The 16261-nt window shown below is 49.9% G+C and overlaps 4 protein-coding genes across 4 annotated transcripts; 2 read left to right on the top strand and 2 right to left on the bottom strand.

Annotated features, from left to right (window-relative positions):
* The first annotated feature begins 5124 nt into the window (after positions 1-5124).
* Positions 5125-6490, top strand: BDP81DRAFT_436603 (uncharacterized protein). The gene has a single exon (XM_060591149.1). The coding sequence runs from the start codon at positions 5140-5142 to the stop codon at positions 6409-6411; it is 1272 nt and encodes a 423-aa protein (XP_060440848.1). The 5' UTR covers positions 5125-5139; the 3' UTR covers positions 6412-6490.
* A 1816-nt stretch (positions 6491-8306) lies between these two features.
* On the top strand, positions 8307-9138 carry BDP81DRAFT_409586 (uncharacterized protein). Its single transcript, XM_060589083.1, has 2 exons — positions 8307-8558; positions 8616-9138. Exons 1-2 carry the CDS (start codon positions 8499-8501, stop codon positions 9030-9032), a joined length of 477 nt encoding a protein of 158 aa, XP_060440847.1. The 5' UTR covers positions 8307-8498; the 3' UTR covers positions 9033-9138.
* Positions 9139-9321: 183 nt separating this feature from the next.
* BDP81DRAFT_382038 (uncharacterized protein) lies at positions 9322-12159 on the bottom strand. The gene is made up of 2 exons (XM_060586899.1): positions 11717-12159; positions 9322-11650 (listed from the first exon to the last, which is right to left on the bottom strand). Exons 1-2 carry the CDS (start codon positions 12143-12145, stop codon positions 9410-9412), a joined length of 2670 nt encoding a protein of 889 aa, XP_060440846.1. The 5' UTR covers positions 12146-12159; the 3' UTR covers positions 9322-9409.
* Positions 12160-13172: 1013 nt separating this feature from the next.
* BDP81DRAFT_329073 (uncharacterized protein) lies at positions 13173-16154 on the bottom strand (the record flags this gene model as incomplete). Its single annotated transcript, XM_060585279.1, has 5 exons — positions 13173-14542; positions 14634-14842; positions 14906-15012; positions 15064-15682; positions 15757-16154. The coding sequence occupies 5 exons, from the start codon at positions 16152-16154 to the stop codon at positions 13173-13175; spliced, it is 2703 nt and encodes a 900-aa protein (XP_060440845.1).
* Positions 16155-16261: the final 107 nt, after the last annotated feature.

Genomic DNA, 16261 nt, shown 5'->3' with positions numbered 1-16261 from the left:
TGAAACCCCAAAGTCGCAGCCTATTAGATCTTGATTCACCCTGGTTGTTCTGCCTCTTTCCCATGCCTAAACAGGGCTTGAGGCTTGAGCTTCAACTGGACGCATCGGGGGTCCGGGGTGGCAGACGGTATCGCAGGCCATTGCGAAGCTCTGGTTCGGAGGAGGGTTGATCCTCGTGCGTCAAGGCGATGTTACCCCAGCTGAGATATCTCGCCTTCCTAATTTGGCAGTCGGCCGTGGAGCGTGACAGTCGGCGATCGGGGTGGGATGTCAAGTTCTGGGGGAATTGGGGGCTGCCAAATGTACCCCAGGAGAGAATGATGAGGGCGAGGTAGTAAATTGCGAAATAGTCGTGATGTTTACTGCAGATGAGGGAATTTGATGCAATTCCATTCCTAACTCCAGAGCGGCGTGGTCATTGTACGAGTGAGAATGGTGAATCGCATGCGGCGGCCCCGGGTAGAATTGTCGGTGCCAGGCTCAAGACATCAGGTGCGGCCCGCGGCCGGGTTTTGGTAGCCTGTGGAACAATGAAAAAGAGGCGGAATCCAAGAAGACGTCTGTTCCTACACCTATTCCCCTCAAGAGCCCAGCCAATTGACACAAGTGAGCAATGTATGCGTCGTTGTCTATTGCATGGATATGGAACCATCAGCTGTGCCCTATCCTGATTGCGGTGAGTTGACTTGCACGCATATTCCTGTTTACTGCATGCAAATGCAAGCAAAGCAAGGGAGCCTAGGCAGGAAGACGTTGTTGTCAAGGATAAGAGCTCCTGTGGAGACTCTGGAGAGGAGGGGGAAGACAACGCGCAACAGAAGATCCCTGGAGCAGTTCATCGGAGCCCCTCACTCGAGGGCCAGAGCTCTCAAGCTGGGATGAGCACGTAACGGAAGGCGACGATTTTCTCACGCAAGATTCCTCGAGAGCTCAATCCTCTCTGGGTCCTTTGGGACGTCGAGATAAGCCAGATGGTCTGCAACACATCTCGGCAGCTGCTGGCCTGTGCTCGGCGTCCCAAAGGTCCTTGCCAGGGATCTTGGAGCTTCACGCAAATATCAGCGCATATCAGCGCGTCCGCGTTCAGGTGAGCGAGTGTAGTGTTCGCTGCGGGTATTCCGGGCTTCTGAATGGGTTGTGCTGGCAGGAGACCCCTGGTTCCTGACCAAGATCCCTGAAAGGACGAACACATGTACGCCGTCAGCAGCCACCCGCATCTTTGTTTGTCAAAGTTGAGTAGAGCTCAGAATAGGGTTGGCCGAGACATATGTGAGTCCAAGCCTTCGCGAGTCGTGGAACCCCCCATCCTTGGTAGCGGGAAACGCCACATGATTCTGTGGCTCGGCGAGATATCTCAAACATTGAAAACTTGCTCTTGGAATTGAAAAGATGTATCCATAGATCGACGATATTATGAAATGGAAAAAAGAGATGAATCCCCGGGCGGCAAGAGATAAGATACCTGGGTACTTAGAAGCTGCCAAGTGAAAGGTAATAGCCCCGTCAATCACATGCTGCGAAATACGTACTCTTGAGGTACCCGCTTTCCCAGGCGGGCCTCTCCGAAATTACCGCCGGCAAGTGGGGGCTTGAGCCGTGGCAGGTGCAGAAAATGGTCCGAGCGTCACAGCGCGGCACCGATAACGTGATAAAGGTAATGGGTCTTTCTGCTTTAGCGATGCTGACATGATCCATCCTCCAAGGCCCCTGCCCTCTCGGAGCGGAGATGGTGGGATGGCAACTCCCCGAATGTCACTGGCCTCTCTTTCCCATCAGCCAGAAATTTTGCACAATTCAGGAAACAAGAAGCGGGGAGAAAAGGCCTCGAGAGTCGAAAAGTCCAGCCCCATGATCTCCGTTCATGATTCAAGCTTAACTTCTACAGCTCTACCGTCACAGCTGTGCCCAGTGCCCAAGTTGGTTGTTTGCCGTTCGATGCTACGGAATCAACAGCCGCGGAAACCTTCTTGACCCCGGAATTCAGCAACAACCACACTGTTCTAACGTCCTTCCAGACTCGTCCTGTCCTGCAGGCCAGCCAAGACAGGATCAAAGGCAATGGCACGAACCAGGAGACATTTAGGCGTTACATCGACCGAAGGGATTCGTGTACTGCTAATAGGTCTCAAGCCTCGTCATTTCCACCATCCCTGTCATCCCCGAGGCTCGCCGCAGAAGAGCAGCAGTATCCTGGGTTCGTCGGCGCCGCTGCCGAGATCTTGTCTGATGTGGGGTGATGGACCAAACAACATTCCCTGTGGTGCTAGTTGACGAGCATCTACATCGTCTCTCGTCACAGGCAGAAATAGATGGACTTCAAGATTTCTACAGTCATTAACAACCTACTCAGACGCAGCCACAATCTGCGCAGCACCGACCCTTGTCTGCAGTCATTCGATAGCTCGAGAGCTTCAACAGCACCCTTGCCCAGAATAGTCATGTCGCACAACACATTGTGAGTGTGCTCGCCGTTGGGCCATGCGTTAGTTTACCGCCCAACCTCCGCCACCAGAATTCCCACGATGGCTTCGCTTGCTGAAAGAGGGAGGTGACCATCAAGGTGCGGCTCTGAACCGGACCAACTTGGAAGGTTCAAAGCTAGTGGTCTTCTGGAAGGCGGTTGAGGCATCTCTTTCGAACTGCAGTCACGTTTTCCTGCAAATGAATGGTGGCATTCTCTGCAGAACCTGTTCTAGCCTCCCCGCTCCTTCTGACCTGCCACACTCGACAACCCCAGCCAGGAACCACCGGCATTCCAAGAACCTACAAATGCTTGGCTCCCATCTTTGCCAGGATTCTTCAGCACTACCGCTTTGCTACTGCAAGATCACTTTTGCCAAGACAAACAGCTGACGGCATGGTCTCTTCACCTTCCTTTAATGACGATCACTTGGAAACGCCGCCATGAACCGCGAGTAGCCTTGGAACCTTCAGGTCACGGATCACATCACATACCATCGGACTCTGTCGAATCCAGGACGTCCTACCTCAATACAATGACAGTCACGACATAGTCACACAATTCCATGCCCCGGTGGCATCAAACCCGATGGCCTGAGACCTCGGAGATATGAACGAATACGACATGCTTCAGATGCCGCCAAGACCTGGCCTTACCCGTATTGTCCAGAGACTTCCAAAGTCGCGATCTCCGACTTGAGAAACAATGCAACATTGACGATCCGGAGTTCGATCCGGCCGAGCTCGCCGTTACACCCAGTAGAGACCCCTATGCCGCAGTTCCAGCCCCAGCGTGTCACGCCGCAGGGTAGCTACGCCGACGGCGTTCCGCCCAGCTGAAGCCTCGCCACCTAGTCTATAAGGTGAGCCGTCGACGCGCCACTGGCACTCAAATTTCTCGGCGTGCAGCCGACGTGTGATGGCTGACAACCGCCTTCCTAAACCTCACCCTCTCACGCAGGAAAATGGCCCAAAAGAACCGCTCGCCATCTCCGAAAGTAATGGCGAGACGCTAGTAGACTTGTCTTGGACATTCAGCTCGCCGTACCTGCCTTTTCTAGCAACATTGAAAGTAAGTTTCGACAGCCTCAACATCGCAGCTGTGAAGTTTCACTCCCTCAACCCCCCTCCATTTCATCAGACAGCTCAGGTTCCTCCTGCCGTTGGTCTCGTCATCTTCGCCGCTGCCCACGGCCCGGCTCATATTCCTCGTCGACATCGTCTTCTTCCAGTCCCTCTCCGCGACAATCGCGACAAAACCCTTCAACTGGAAGAACGCCATCGATCCACTGGTGAACCCAGGTGTTTCGAGGACATGGCCTTGCTCCATCCCTGACACGTTGGCACTGCTCGTCTCGAAAGCATACACCCAAGTGCATGCACTCGGCCTCGCCAGTGAAGTAGTATTTGCGGCACATTGTTCAGGCTGCACAAGTATGAACTTCTGTGTCCCCTCTCTTATCTGACGTCGATGGAATTGTCGTTTGTGTCGTTCGTGCTGAGAAGTTTTCGACTCAGTTCTTTTGACTCAGCGTTTATCCTTGCGATCTCGCATGCAGTTTTAAAGAGTCAATATTGATGTGTCGAGACAACGATACAAAAAGGACGGGTACTTATAGATCCTTTGTTCTAGATTAGGAGTGGCTAGGACCAGGCTTGCTTCAGTGAATGTGTTGAAGTAAGCACCGCATACAATCATAGGTTGAACAGCACCGACCCATCGCCATTCACTCAAAGTTTGAGCTACGCTATGTGAATCAATCAAATTGGCTACTAATTTGATCATTGGTGCTTATAATATTAGTCACTGAATACTAGAGTCTTCCTGACATGAATCACCAGAACGAAGCCGACCTCCAGAAATATTCACAGTCGACATGCCAGTCTTACTCCCGACCACAGCTGTCGTTCTGTGTAAATTTTGTGTTCTTTATAGGAAAGATTCAGAATCGGTGTTGCGATAAAGTGATGCCATATCAGTAAACTTGCTCAAAGTCTTGTCTCGTTGTGGGATCGAAGCACCCCAATACAGCGATGCATCTCGTGCAACCGAATCAACCAAGTCCACAAGTCAAGCAAATGACTTTCAGAACATTGCCCTTGATCAACTCAACGTTGATATCTAGGCTAAGTTGGTAACTGGGATGGTTTGTTTTCGATTGTTGAGTAAATTATGCTAAACGGCTCCCTTTTCTTTTCTAAAACAACCGTGGGCATTTCAAGGGATATTTCGTGCATAGGACGTCTTGAGTTCATTCAATTGAACAAATAAATAACAATCAACTTAACCAATTCTCAAGAAATTGTCCTCAGTCAAGTTAACTTGAAGGTCAAAGTTGAGTTGATTGTGTTAAGTTTAGCGCTGTCTGGATCTGAGTGAATACCGATTTTCGTAAGCTCGGCTTTTTTGAATTGAAACCCAACCTCTATCTCACACATCGGCGCCATGTACGTACTATTGTCCAATTCCTTGTGAGCTGCAAACACCATGAAACAAGTCGGCCCGGTTTTCATGCTGATTGCATAGCCCGTAAATTCGTAGCACGTGCATTGATAGGACGTTTTCGGCTGCTCGGATAATTGACATCCCCGTCTAGACAAAGGACAGCCGTAAGTTTCCGACCGCGAAAAGTTACATGCGACTTGGCCTCTCCAAGTCCTCAACTCAATTTCGGCAACATGAGTGGTTCGAGCATCAACTATCCACCATCGAGTTCGCTCGACAATCTGCCTGCAGATATACTCCTGGGGATCATTTCTTTCCTCGAATCCTTGAGCGATCTGAATGCGCTCGTCAACGCGTCTCCGTCGCTGCGGAGATTCTTCGTAGCGGAACGACGGCGCGTCATCCGTCAGATTGTCCACCGCGATGCTGCTCCTGTGCTCAAAGATGCTGTGGCGCTTGCAGTCATCCCGAGAGTTGGCCAGTCTCGCGATTATCATACAATGGAGGTCGTGAGTGCGACCAAGGCGTATGCGAGCTTTCGAGAACACCTCGACGCAAATACAGCAGACATATCCGCCATATCAGCTGATCATTTGATATTGGCTACGCAATGCGACTTGGCGGCTCGGAACTTTGTCTCTCTGTACGCCACAGTCCAGCAACATCAACTGCGGACTGTGGATCCAGAGGCAGCCAAGCCACTCACAAAAGACGAGCAAGACCGTCTCGTGCTCGCTTGCTTGCGGTATCAATTGCTTACACAAGTTTGTCGCGACCGCGTGAGTGAGGAGACAACTATGGAAGTACGGACGATCTTGAACCATTGCTTCACACCTTTCCAGATAGAGCAAATTGCTGGGATTCACGACTTTGCAGGCAAATTACACCAGTTTGTCGTCACGCACGATGGCCCAACAGGGGTTGATACGCAGAACATGCATGCAATCTACGATATTACAGCATTCCGACAGATACTCAGACGTGCACTCGCTATGGATCAAGAAACCACCAAAGTCTTTGCCGCTGCATTGTCGTATCTGAAGTGCGTATCGGATCATCAAATTCTCAGAGGAGGTCACCAAGTACCCAGCAGCTACATCTTGGAGTACTTTCCAGTGGTGACCTCACAGCTAGATTTGACTCTCCACGCACTCTTGTCCCACGAGTACGAGATTAGACGTCTGCGAGATGTGATCTATGGCTATGAAAGAAGACTGCCGGCCATTACCACTGATGGCTCAGTGATAGATCCTTCATTTGCTTGGGTCGATGCAAACGATGGCTTAGATTGCCGTCGCTGGGGCTCAGAGTTGCTGCGAAATTCCCCAGATCATGTGGGCATAGACAGCATGCGATTGGACCGAGTGAAAGCCACCGTGGAAGCTTGGAGGCAGTTTGGCTTTTTGTATTGGGACCGAGACCGCGTTCAGATTTTGAAAAGGTCTTTCCTGCAGTATCGAACGGGGTGGCTTCGGAATGTGTGGGACCGAGCGGATGTCTTTTAGCATATTAGAACTTTTGACATGACACTATTGTCGAGCGAGGTAGATAATAGACTAGAGCAAAGACTTTTGTTTCCAGAGTGCCTCAGTAACACTAATAGATGACTTCACATTCTAACATGTACGAATATGTCATCAAGATAAACCTGCTCGAATTGGGCTTATCTAATAGTTGCGGTTCAAGTGCCCAGTCGGAAAATTATTGCTGGTTAGTATCTACAGGGGAGCACTGATGGCACTAGCTTGTGGTTGCCAATGGTTGCCAAGAACATACTGTATTGACGTTACCCCAGACTCTGCACCCAAGACTTCAATGCGACCATTTGTAAAGTGTCTGGGGTGTTGCGAACTTCCAGCCTCATAAGGCCATGGTATATGGTAGCTACTTAAAAACACGTTGGATATACCCAATTACTGCGTTGCCGGCGTGAGCAGGTCTGCAAAGAAGAGCACTGTACCCGCAATCTGCCCTCTTGGGAAAGCCAGGTCAAGTTTGGACAAACTCAAAGGAATTCCACTTCTCCTTCACCTCACCTCACGAAGTTCTGCCACTGCCAAGATATGTGCTCTCAACTTCTTTAACCTGATGCGTTCACACTTATGCAGCGAGTCTGGATACCGGCCCTCCCGATGTCCTCTTCTAAGTTCTGCCAGTTCCTAATGCTTGTCACCATCTTTATGGGGACTTGCCAGCTTTATAATATTTATCTCGTTGTCCAGTTGCTCTGCCAGCCCAATTCTTATCTTAAAAATGCACAACCATTTACGCGACGTCGCGTTGCCGTATAACTTAATCGCGTTGGTAACTCAATACAGCACTGCATTGTTCTTTCGAGCCGGAACAAGAGGAGCCGTCTTTTTCTCAACCAAATGTTCATGGCTCAAACTCAATGTCGTGCCCCGAGCTCGCCTTGTCTTTCTCTCCGCTGACAGGAGCAATAAAGTCGCCGAGTCGCCGAGTCGCCAGGTACAATCGGACTTAGCGCCGAATAATATTGACCGGGGCCCACACCGCGCGCCGCGCGGGCGGTGACATGAAGTTTAAGACAGCTAAGCCTTGTTCTCTGACAATAGAGCCAGCCTTCATTTGAGATGGATTGCACATACCACGTTTCACGGCTCGATTATAGAGTATTCCAATCCTGCTCCAGTCACCGCTCGAAGACACCAGTGCTCAAAATCCTCAGAGTCCCTGGGCTCCAAAATGAGCATGCCTTCTGCCGTCGAGTCAGTGACCCAATGAAGCAGGGCCGTCAGCCCGTTATCCTCAGGCGAGCCGGTCTCGTCAACATGAAGTGACCCCTGCTAGGAAAGGCTTTTGTATCCGCTGATCAAGTCAACAACGCAGTGGATCGGCGATGGGGGTGAACAACGTGGCGGATCGAGCCACGCGCGCCGCTTACAAAGTCCGAGATATCATGTCCACATAATAGCTTCAATCATTCAATTGATCAGCAACATGTCTTCCGCATCGATTGATGCGCGGTGAAAAGGCTAAAAAGACGTTTCAGTGACGATATAGCTGTTTTCTCAGCATTGAGGTCACCGACAGATTGAAGCTCATAATCACAATGTTGTATAATTAACTTTCTCACATCGTGACGAATGACTCGCTGGATGCACATGTTCAGTCCGCCTTACAGGGGTAAGGCTTCGAGACTCAGAGTTCAGTCAAGTCAAAAGCCAAATCCCCAAGCTAAGGTTCGCGGTGATGAGCCACAGGACAATAGCCCCCACAAGTGAGAATGAAGCTCATTTCCTACATGCGAGGAACTCGGGAACCGGCGAACAGTGAGAAATCTTAATTGATGAGACCATCTCCGGATTCGTACCATCTGGTTGGGACTCGGCATTTTCGGGTGTTATTCAAGAACAATTCAACCGTTCGTATTCTGTCTCAGCGCCATAGGTGGACTTGTATATAGGCCGTGAACGTCGCTTTCTTCCTCTCCATTCTGTCTTGCTCTCACCAACCCACTTTGTCACTCTTTCACAAGCCTGCATACCACTTTGACTGTCTAAGTCTGTCCACTCTTTCTAACACGAATAATCACCTATAATCTCTTACATAATCACCTCCAACCGTCAAAATGCAGTTCTCCATCTTCACAGTTATTGCCGCTGCTGCCAGCTTTGCTGCTGCCCTTCCCGTATGTCACTGACAGAACTGGCCTTAACTCTAGGAAATAGCTAACAGAAGCTTGTAGACGGCCACCTCCGCTGCCGCTGCTCCCTCCGCTACCTGCGGTAAGCTTGGCAACTTCCACAAGACCACCGTCAAGGCCGGCCAGACCTTGACCATCATCGCCAAGCGTTACAACTCCGGTATCTGCGACATCGCGTGGCAGAACAAGCTCGCCGACCCCAACGTCATCTACGCTGGCCAGGTCCTCCTCGTCCCCGTCGACGTCTGCGTGCCCGACAATACCTCCTGCATCAAGCCTGCCGGCACCGCTACCTGCGTCACCGGCGGCCCTGCCACCTACACCATCAAGTCCGGTGACACCTTCTTCGTTGTCGCCCAGAGGCTCGGCATCACCACCGACTCTCTGACCGGTGCCAATCCCGGTGTCGTGCCTGAGAGCCTCCAGGTCGGCCAGGTCATCAACGTTCCCGTTTGCTAAATTCTCCATGAGCTTTTGACAAGGAACTCACGAACGTCATGTTCCCCTAAGAAGTAGGCATTAGTGAGATTAGATAACATGAAAACAGACGAAGCGTTTCCTGGCACATTTCTCATCTTGCGTGACGTGATCAACATCATTGGTAACTCTTAAACAATCCTTTACAGCAATCATCGAGGCTCTACAGAAGTCTTCTCCTATCCTGGATAGCAAAAGACTAGACTCCCAATGTAGACGGGAACAAGCTATGATGTTCCTTTCATGATAATATATGCTTGTTGAATTCAAGGTGTCAATTATGCGACAAGAATTTCTCGTGTACATGACAAAGCTATTCAGGTCAATCCCGATTCGTGCTTTCTCTCTTATTCTCAAGCTCACGCTTCGTACAGCGGATCACCTGTGAAGATTCCTCCGTGGGCTCTATTCATATGATCATAGCAAGGCTTCGAATCACCGAAAGCCTCCAGACAAACCCAGCAGATATGTGCTTTGCAAGCTGTGCAGGTCATGTGATTGCAGCCGTACGACTTTTGAATCGAGGTGTTGCATCTAGGACAGTCTTTGATCCCCAGCTTCTTCTTGACTTTGTTGAAGTTCCTGTCAGCAGCCGCAGCTGCTCCTGAAGTGACGTATTTGTGCTCGGCGCAAGTCTTGCCATGGTGGTCGACATTGCATGATGCGCAAATAACTTTCGAGCATCCTCGGCAACTGAAGATCTTGGCCAACAATGTTGGTCTGTATATGGTTTGGCAATCTGGGGTTGGACACCATCGAAACTCAGCTGGATGCCTTTTGATGTGATTCGTTACCGCGGAAGCCAGAAGCTCTTCGAAGGTAATCGAGGGCAAGCAGTCTTGAAGTTCCTGCAGTGAGAATGAGGCATTGCAAACCCTCTCGTCAGCCAGACAGCGAATCCCCGATTCACCGCTGCTGACGGTCGATTTGCAGAAGTTCTCGAAACAGTCGCGGCAGTACACATGCCCACATTTGACTTTGAGTGGATTCTCGGCAGTTGTCCAACATACCGGGCAGCACTCCTCCGCTTCTGTTGAAATGTCATGTTCCTGAGGTAGTCGTCCTTTGGTCACGATATCTATCGCTGTGTCGAAAGAAGCCAGTGGTCCGATGATCTCCAACCTCTTGGGTGTCTCAAGGATGTTAAGGGATACGGCTTCTTGGCCCAGCACTTTGCAGATAGCTTTGAATCCCCCTCTGATGGCCCAGTGCAAACTCTCGGAGGTCAAAGGTATGTAGTGGACTGTGGAAGGATTGTCACTGAAAGACTGTAGCAATGCGTCGCAAGCTTTCTGCGAGGCTTCGAACGAGCCAAAAACATGGATCTCGGCTTTGGATGGGACGCATTGAAACGCCACCTTGTGTTGTTCCTCGATGGGTCGAAGCCGTCGGTTTGCCAGCGGTTTATTGTTGAAGGATGGACTCCAGAGGGGCTTCTTGCCGTCGGCGTCGTACACTAAGCTTCCTTCGAGGAGTTTGTCAGTGTGAGTCTCAGCTGTCGCGAGATCGTCTCTCCTTTCACTCTCGAGTCTCAATGTGACGTAGCCATTTGCCGATGGAAACCTTTTGAAGTTGACTCCTTTCTTGCGAAAACTCTGGGCAATTTTCTCTAAATCTACTAGAATCGCGCTGAAGATATGATTTGCGACCTTGTATGTCGCGGAATGAAGTCCAGTGATGCTGAGTTTGTCGGCCTTGTTGAATGGCAACGGCATAGATCTGAGCAACCCAACGGCAGTCAGAGCGTCAGCCTCATCTTGGAAACGAGCCATGGCCTTGACTCGTTTGCCATCTGGATCTGCATTCGCCGTGAGTCTCATCTCCAATGGCCCAATACCAACGAGCAAAGCTTCGACCATGTCAACCTCGCTCTTGGTGTTGTTCAGGTCCTGTAGCCCCTCAAGCTCCACACTTGTGGGCCGCTGCCTCTGAGGAATCATGTTCAGGATGTCGGTCTTCGTAGCTTGCGGTGGAATGTACAGCGTCAACTTCGGTGACGAACCGTTCGAATAACTCCCTCCCAGTGTGCACCCCCATCGATTCAGTAATGTGCTCGACCTCGGAGCGCAGGAAACTTTTGTTCCAAGGACAGTGTATGCACCAGTTCCGAAGTTGCTGCGGACTTCACTCTCCACAGAGTCGGAGCGAAAGGTCAGACACGCCAATTGCTTTGGTTTATGCCAGGAGCAAATGACTTTCTTGCGATTCACCCTGTGGGTGAATCCCTTGTTGGGATCGAGATTGAGGGGCTTCTGCACTTCGGCCTTCAACCCGGGAAATCCAGACACGTCTTCGATATCAGGTTTCTTCAACTTTTCGCAGAGGGACTGTGCAAAGTCGGGGTCTTCTACTCGGATGATGGCGCATATCAAGCCTCCTAAGCCCTGAGGTCTTATGCGAATGGCGGTACTTGAAACGTCGAACCCCAATCGACTCAGGAGTCGCGATACGGCTGCAACATCGCTTCGAGCGGGTAGGTCGAGGATGCTGGCCGTGGAAAAGTCGGAGAAGAGCGAAACCTTCTCGACGGATGCGCCTGAGCCAAAGTTTACCCAGGCACCTAAAAACTCTCGCATGCACTTCTCTTCAGGCTTGAGGGGCTAGGAATGGTTGGAATTAGTATTCTCAGATATTTGGTGGATCCAAGATAGCTCACATACCATAACCTCATTAGCGGTCAATCCCGGTTCTGTCACGATTTCGGTATGAGAAAAGGGGCAGTTGACCCCATTTCTACAATGTCCCTTTGCCAAGAAGACGCAGGCGATCTTGGAGCGGGAGTCATCCGCTGCTGGTCCAGTAGGCTCTAGGCCTTTCAACGCAGACTCGGGAGACGGCAGGAATTGAGAAATGTGAGGGAACACGCATTGATCGCCCCTGGAACAATGGCCTCTTGCAAAGAATTTGCAGATCGTTGGCGAAATGGCCGGATCATTCGTCTCAGATCCAGACCTTTCTCTGAGCCCTTCATGAACGAACGGGCAGTCGGATCCCGAGCGGCAATGTCCTCTGAGATAGAAATGGCATCTCGTGGCTGGTGATGGAGCCGCTTTTCGAGTTCTAATTTCCAATAAGCTGGCCATCGTACAGATCATTTACTTAATATCTTGATAACAGCTGTCAGAATGGGCTTTAAGGAGGTTGAATTGCGCGATGGTTTGCTGATGGAGCATGCTATTCCGAGCCACAAAAAAGCGATGAAGAGAGCGGAAATATTTCTGAGCGAGCAGTATGAGATACACGTATTTTAGTGAACAGCAGATTACTCCTCATCATTGCTTGATGAGGGGTAATCCCAAGTACAACCATTGAAAGAGCCAGGTGGAAATTTCAGCGCAGGCTTTATGCAGGGCAGAGGCAAATGCAGGAGGCCAACCAAGCCATTATAGTTCAGCAAATCATGTGTAAGTACCCCTTTCTACTTTGTGTTTGGGCACAATGGGGCATCTTCAAGAGATCTACTCATATCGGTCATTAGCTTTGCTGTTGACCATTAACTCGAAGGAATCAGAGCATTGCTGCGTTATGGCGAATAAAAAAAGCACTGTCAAGATCTTCCTTCACCCAGCCAGCTGATTTCTTCAAGTCACAGACTTTACAAGTAAACCTGGATAACGAACGTCAGCTACTTCAATTAATCTGCTCAAGAAATGCCGCCTCTGTTAAGTCATGGGCTAGAAATGCATGTTTATTCCCAAGATGATGATAAACACTCCGTCAAGACTTCGAAGCAGACTGAAGAAAATGTTCCACGACTAGCTCAATATTAACAGGCCCGTACCTTTCTTCCTCGATGTCAATATTCTTATGCTTCAAGACCTCTACAATTTCTGTTGTCGATATTCCGAAAGTATCGACAAACTTGTGAACCATTGTGATTCTAGTAGAGTACCAGTCCTTGTCAAACGGTCCAGCTAAGCGTACAGTGGCTTCATTGTGGTATTCGTGCTCAATCCAAGCAATGTATGTAGCCATAGAAGACCTAAGTTGGCTCTTCAGACTTGGCCTAGCCGTATCAACAATAATGGAGTGATAGAAGTAATCCCGTTTGTAATCCACTTGATGGCCTTGCTGCTCCATCTGAGATCAGCACTGCCGTAAGATGAAACTTTGGAAAAGGGTTCACAATACCTTGATTTGATCATTCACTTTCGCCCGTTTCTTGATCGATTCACTTTCTTCCTCCTCAACCAATTTCTCAAATCTCCTCTTCATCTGATAAAACCAGTCGTTGAGCAGCTGCTCATAATTCTTGGCATTTGATTCCTCCATCTCGATTTCCAGAATATCAAGAAACTCGGACTCTTCGTCCATTATAGCGTCGATGTCTTCATCTTGAAGGCGTACTGACCGGGACGAATCAGTAAAGCCGTAGAGGCCATCCGATGGATGCCGCTGAAGACACAGATGGGACATTCCAAGCTCCTCATGCTTCTCCCGTTGAAGGAAATAAAGCAGCAAATCTTTTCCTTCTTGCTCTCCTCTATATTCTGTCGTCAGACACAGAAGCTCAATTGCCCCAACCAAAGACTTGCCCCATCTACTCTGCCGCCAATAGGCGGAAGAATTAATCAAGTCAATAGCCGAGAGACGGCCACCAGATGAACAGGGGCATATGCAGCCATCTGTAGTGAAGACATCCGCGCCTCGGGCCAGCAGTATCCGCATAATCTCCATGGCAATCCAGAAACCGTGATCTAGATTATTTTGAACCTTACTAAGAGCGAAGTGTAGTGCTGTTCGGTGATACGAATCTTTGAGGTTGACGTCAGCTCCAACTTCGACAAGCTTTTTGACCAAGTCAGGTTCGCAGAATTTGGCGGCAACCATCAGAGGAGTTTGGCCATGGCTGTTCATGTGATTGAATAGTTCGAATCCATTTTCCAGCAAAACCCCGAAGTCTGTGATGCTGGTGTTGTAATGTAGCAGACAGTTGTCTTTAGTGCCAAAAGTTATATTATCGAAAGTGAAGTTGGCCGTACTACACTTCATCAAAAGCTGATGAAGAGAGATTTCGTGATCTTCATACCAGCTAGGGTATATGACATGATAAAGAATGACAGCGCTTTGGGCCCAAGTCTCCACAATCCCTTTTTCAGCGAGGTCTTCGGCGAGGTCTTCGAGTAGAAGAAGGAATTTGATAATAAACCTCCAGTGCCTACGGGCGGCGGCGTAGTATAGAAAATCGCGTCTATACATGGTGTCAACAGCGTTGATGCTGGCTCCGGCTTCTATAAGAAGGATGGCAGACTCGGCTTGATTTGCGGCGGCAGCGTACATTAGAGGTGTGATGCCGTGGATATCAGTGCTGTTCACGTTGTGTCCCGCCTCGATGAGTGCACCCATGCGTTGAGGATCAGCAACAGCCAGGTGAAGGGGTGTCTGCCCAAGGCTGTTCTTTTCATCTTTTCTAGATTTAGAGATCCACTTGACTACTACGTCAGTCGACTCAAGTAATATAGCTTCGTGGAGGGGTGTCAATCCAGCGAATCCTGCGTGTCACATGTCAGCGCCCCTCTGACATCATATTCATTGCCACTCCTCTTTGAATTCACAAGCAATTAAGGTAGATATTAAACTTACCTTGGTTTTGTTTGCACACAATTCCGAAGTATTCAATGAAAAAAGGGTCAGGGGTATGTTCTTCTGACATCCAGTTCGGTGATGACAGTTGTGGCCAGTCTTGAAAATCACCAACAACTTCGGATATGTCGTAACCCAGATGAAGAAGAGTTTCCAACAAGTCCAAGTGTGGGCCTTCGCCAATCCACTTTGCGCACTGCACAAGAAATCTGTAACGATGAATCAGTGATCACGGCCATTTCTCGTCCTCCCAATCCGCGAGTCTGACTTACGCTGCACTTTCAGTCCCTTTTGTCATCTCAAATTCTTGCATAAAGAGTCTTAGTAGTTTCCATTGGATCTGGTTCTTTCCCATCCTCCACGGGTACCTTAGAACTTCCTATCGCCGTCTATCAGGAGAAGGCCGCAACTTGAGTTCTGGCTTACTCACCTCGATGTAAGACTTCCCTCCTGGATTCACATGCCGCTTGAAACCGTATGGATCTGCTTCGTGGAGCTGCCTCAGGCTTCTGCTAGCCTCTTCAAAGCTAATCCTAGAAGTCTCGCACCTCCATATGATTTCGAAACCTGGCGATGTGTACGGCACAATTTGCTCCACTTCGAGACTCGGACGAAGGGAGAATTTGCCTGCGGCTGTGATGGCATAGACCTCAAGCTCCACTGCCCATCTTATACCAAGCTGCGAGAGAGCAAGCCTGACCGAAGCTCCGTATTTGGTCGCGGTGCATGCCTCCAGGTCGCAGCTTTGCTGGAAAGCCCCCCAAGGGGTATACTCTAGAGCCCAGAAGCGACTCTTTGTCCTGCTCGTGCGATGGCAAACACAAGAGCACGGTCTCGAAAGACAATTTCGCTTGGGTCTAGTCTTTAATTGCCTTCTTCTTGACACTGTACCAACTGAGGCGGTCAGAGATTGGGTTGAGTCTGAAGCAGCAGTCGAAACCAGCTCCGAGGCCGGCTCTCCAGGAGGGTCTGCTGTTGCTATCGAGGTGTGAAGCTGACTGACTAAGGTTAGTTCATTCAGCTGGTTCGAGTTCCTGGAAGTAGTGATTCTGGTGGTGACTCTATGTTAGCTATATGTAAGTGATCAGCGATTGAAGCGCATTCGAATCATCAGAACACGCACAGAATCAAGTTGATCTTTGCTCCCTGGATGCTTCGCTGCAGAGCCGTAACATTCTCCGTCCAGTCGCGAAAGGCGAGGAGCTTAAGCGCGCTGGCCTTCATAGCGCTTTTCGATGTTCGCGGTATTTTCGTGATCAGCGACTTCAGATCGCGGACAACTTGGTCACAGTCCGCTTGGCAGTGTTGAATGACAGAGTCATTGCGGCTCGAGGCATGCGCGATAACGTCCTGCATGACATGTGTCAAGAGATCCAGCTCGCGGATGAGAGTACTGATGTCGGTCGCAGCCTTGCCCGCACTGTCGCGGATAGCTCGCAGCTTGCTGACACCCTCACCGATCTGCACCGAGAGGGACACGAAACCTGCCACACCGGCAGCGATTCCGAAGAGTTCAGCCATGCTTTGAGACGACACGTCGATTGGAAAGAAGACAGACTTCCGAGGCCATGCCAGCGCGGGGAAGAACCTTGCTCTCGAAAGGTCGATAGCAAGTTTGGTGAGATTCG

This window comes from Colletotrichum phormii (genome assembly GCF_030913505.1).
Source record: "Colletotrichum phormii strain CBS 102054 chromosome Unknown BDP81scaffold_22, whole genome shotgun sequence".
Classification (NCBI taxonomy): domain Eukaryota; kingdom Fungi; phylum Ascomycota; class Sordariomycetes; order Glomerellales; family Glomerellaceae; genus Colletotrichum; species Colletotrichum phormii.
This window is presented reverse-complemented; position numbering and strand designations above follow the sequence as displayed.

Coding starts and splice junctions, on each gene's coding strand:
- BDP81DRAFT_409586 (XM_060589083.1), top strand. CDS start 8,499: ATGCAGTTCTCCATCTTCACAGTTATTGCCGCTGCTGCCAGCTTTGCT. Junction 8,559..8,615: donor GCTTTGCTGCTGCCCTTCCC/GTATGTCACTGA, acceptor AGAAGCTTGTAG/ACGGCCACCTCCGCTGCCGC.
- BDP81DRAFT_382038 (XM_060586899.1), bottom strand. CDS start 12,145: ATGATCTGTACGATGGCCAGCTTATTGGAAATTAGAACTCGAAAAGCG. Junction 11,651..11,716: donor CGGGATTGACCGCTAATGAG/GTTATGGTATGT, acceptor AACCATTCCTAG/CCCCTCAAGCCTGAAGAGAA.
- BDP81DRAFT_436603 (XM_060591149.1), top strand. CDS start 5,140: ATGAGTGGTTCGAGCATCAACTATCCACCATCGAGTTCGCTCGACAAT.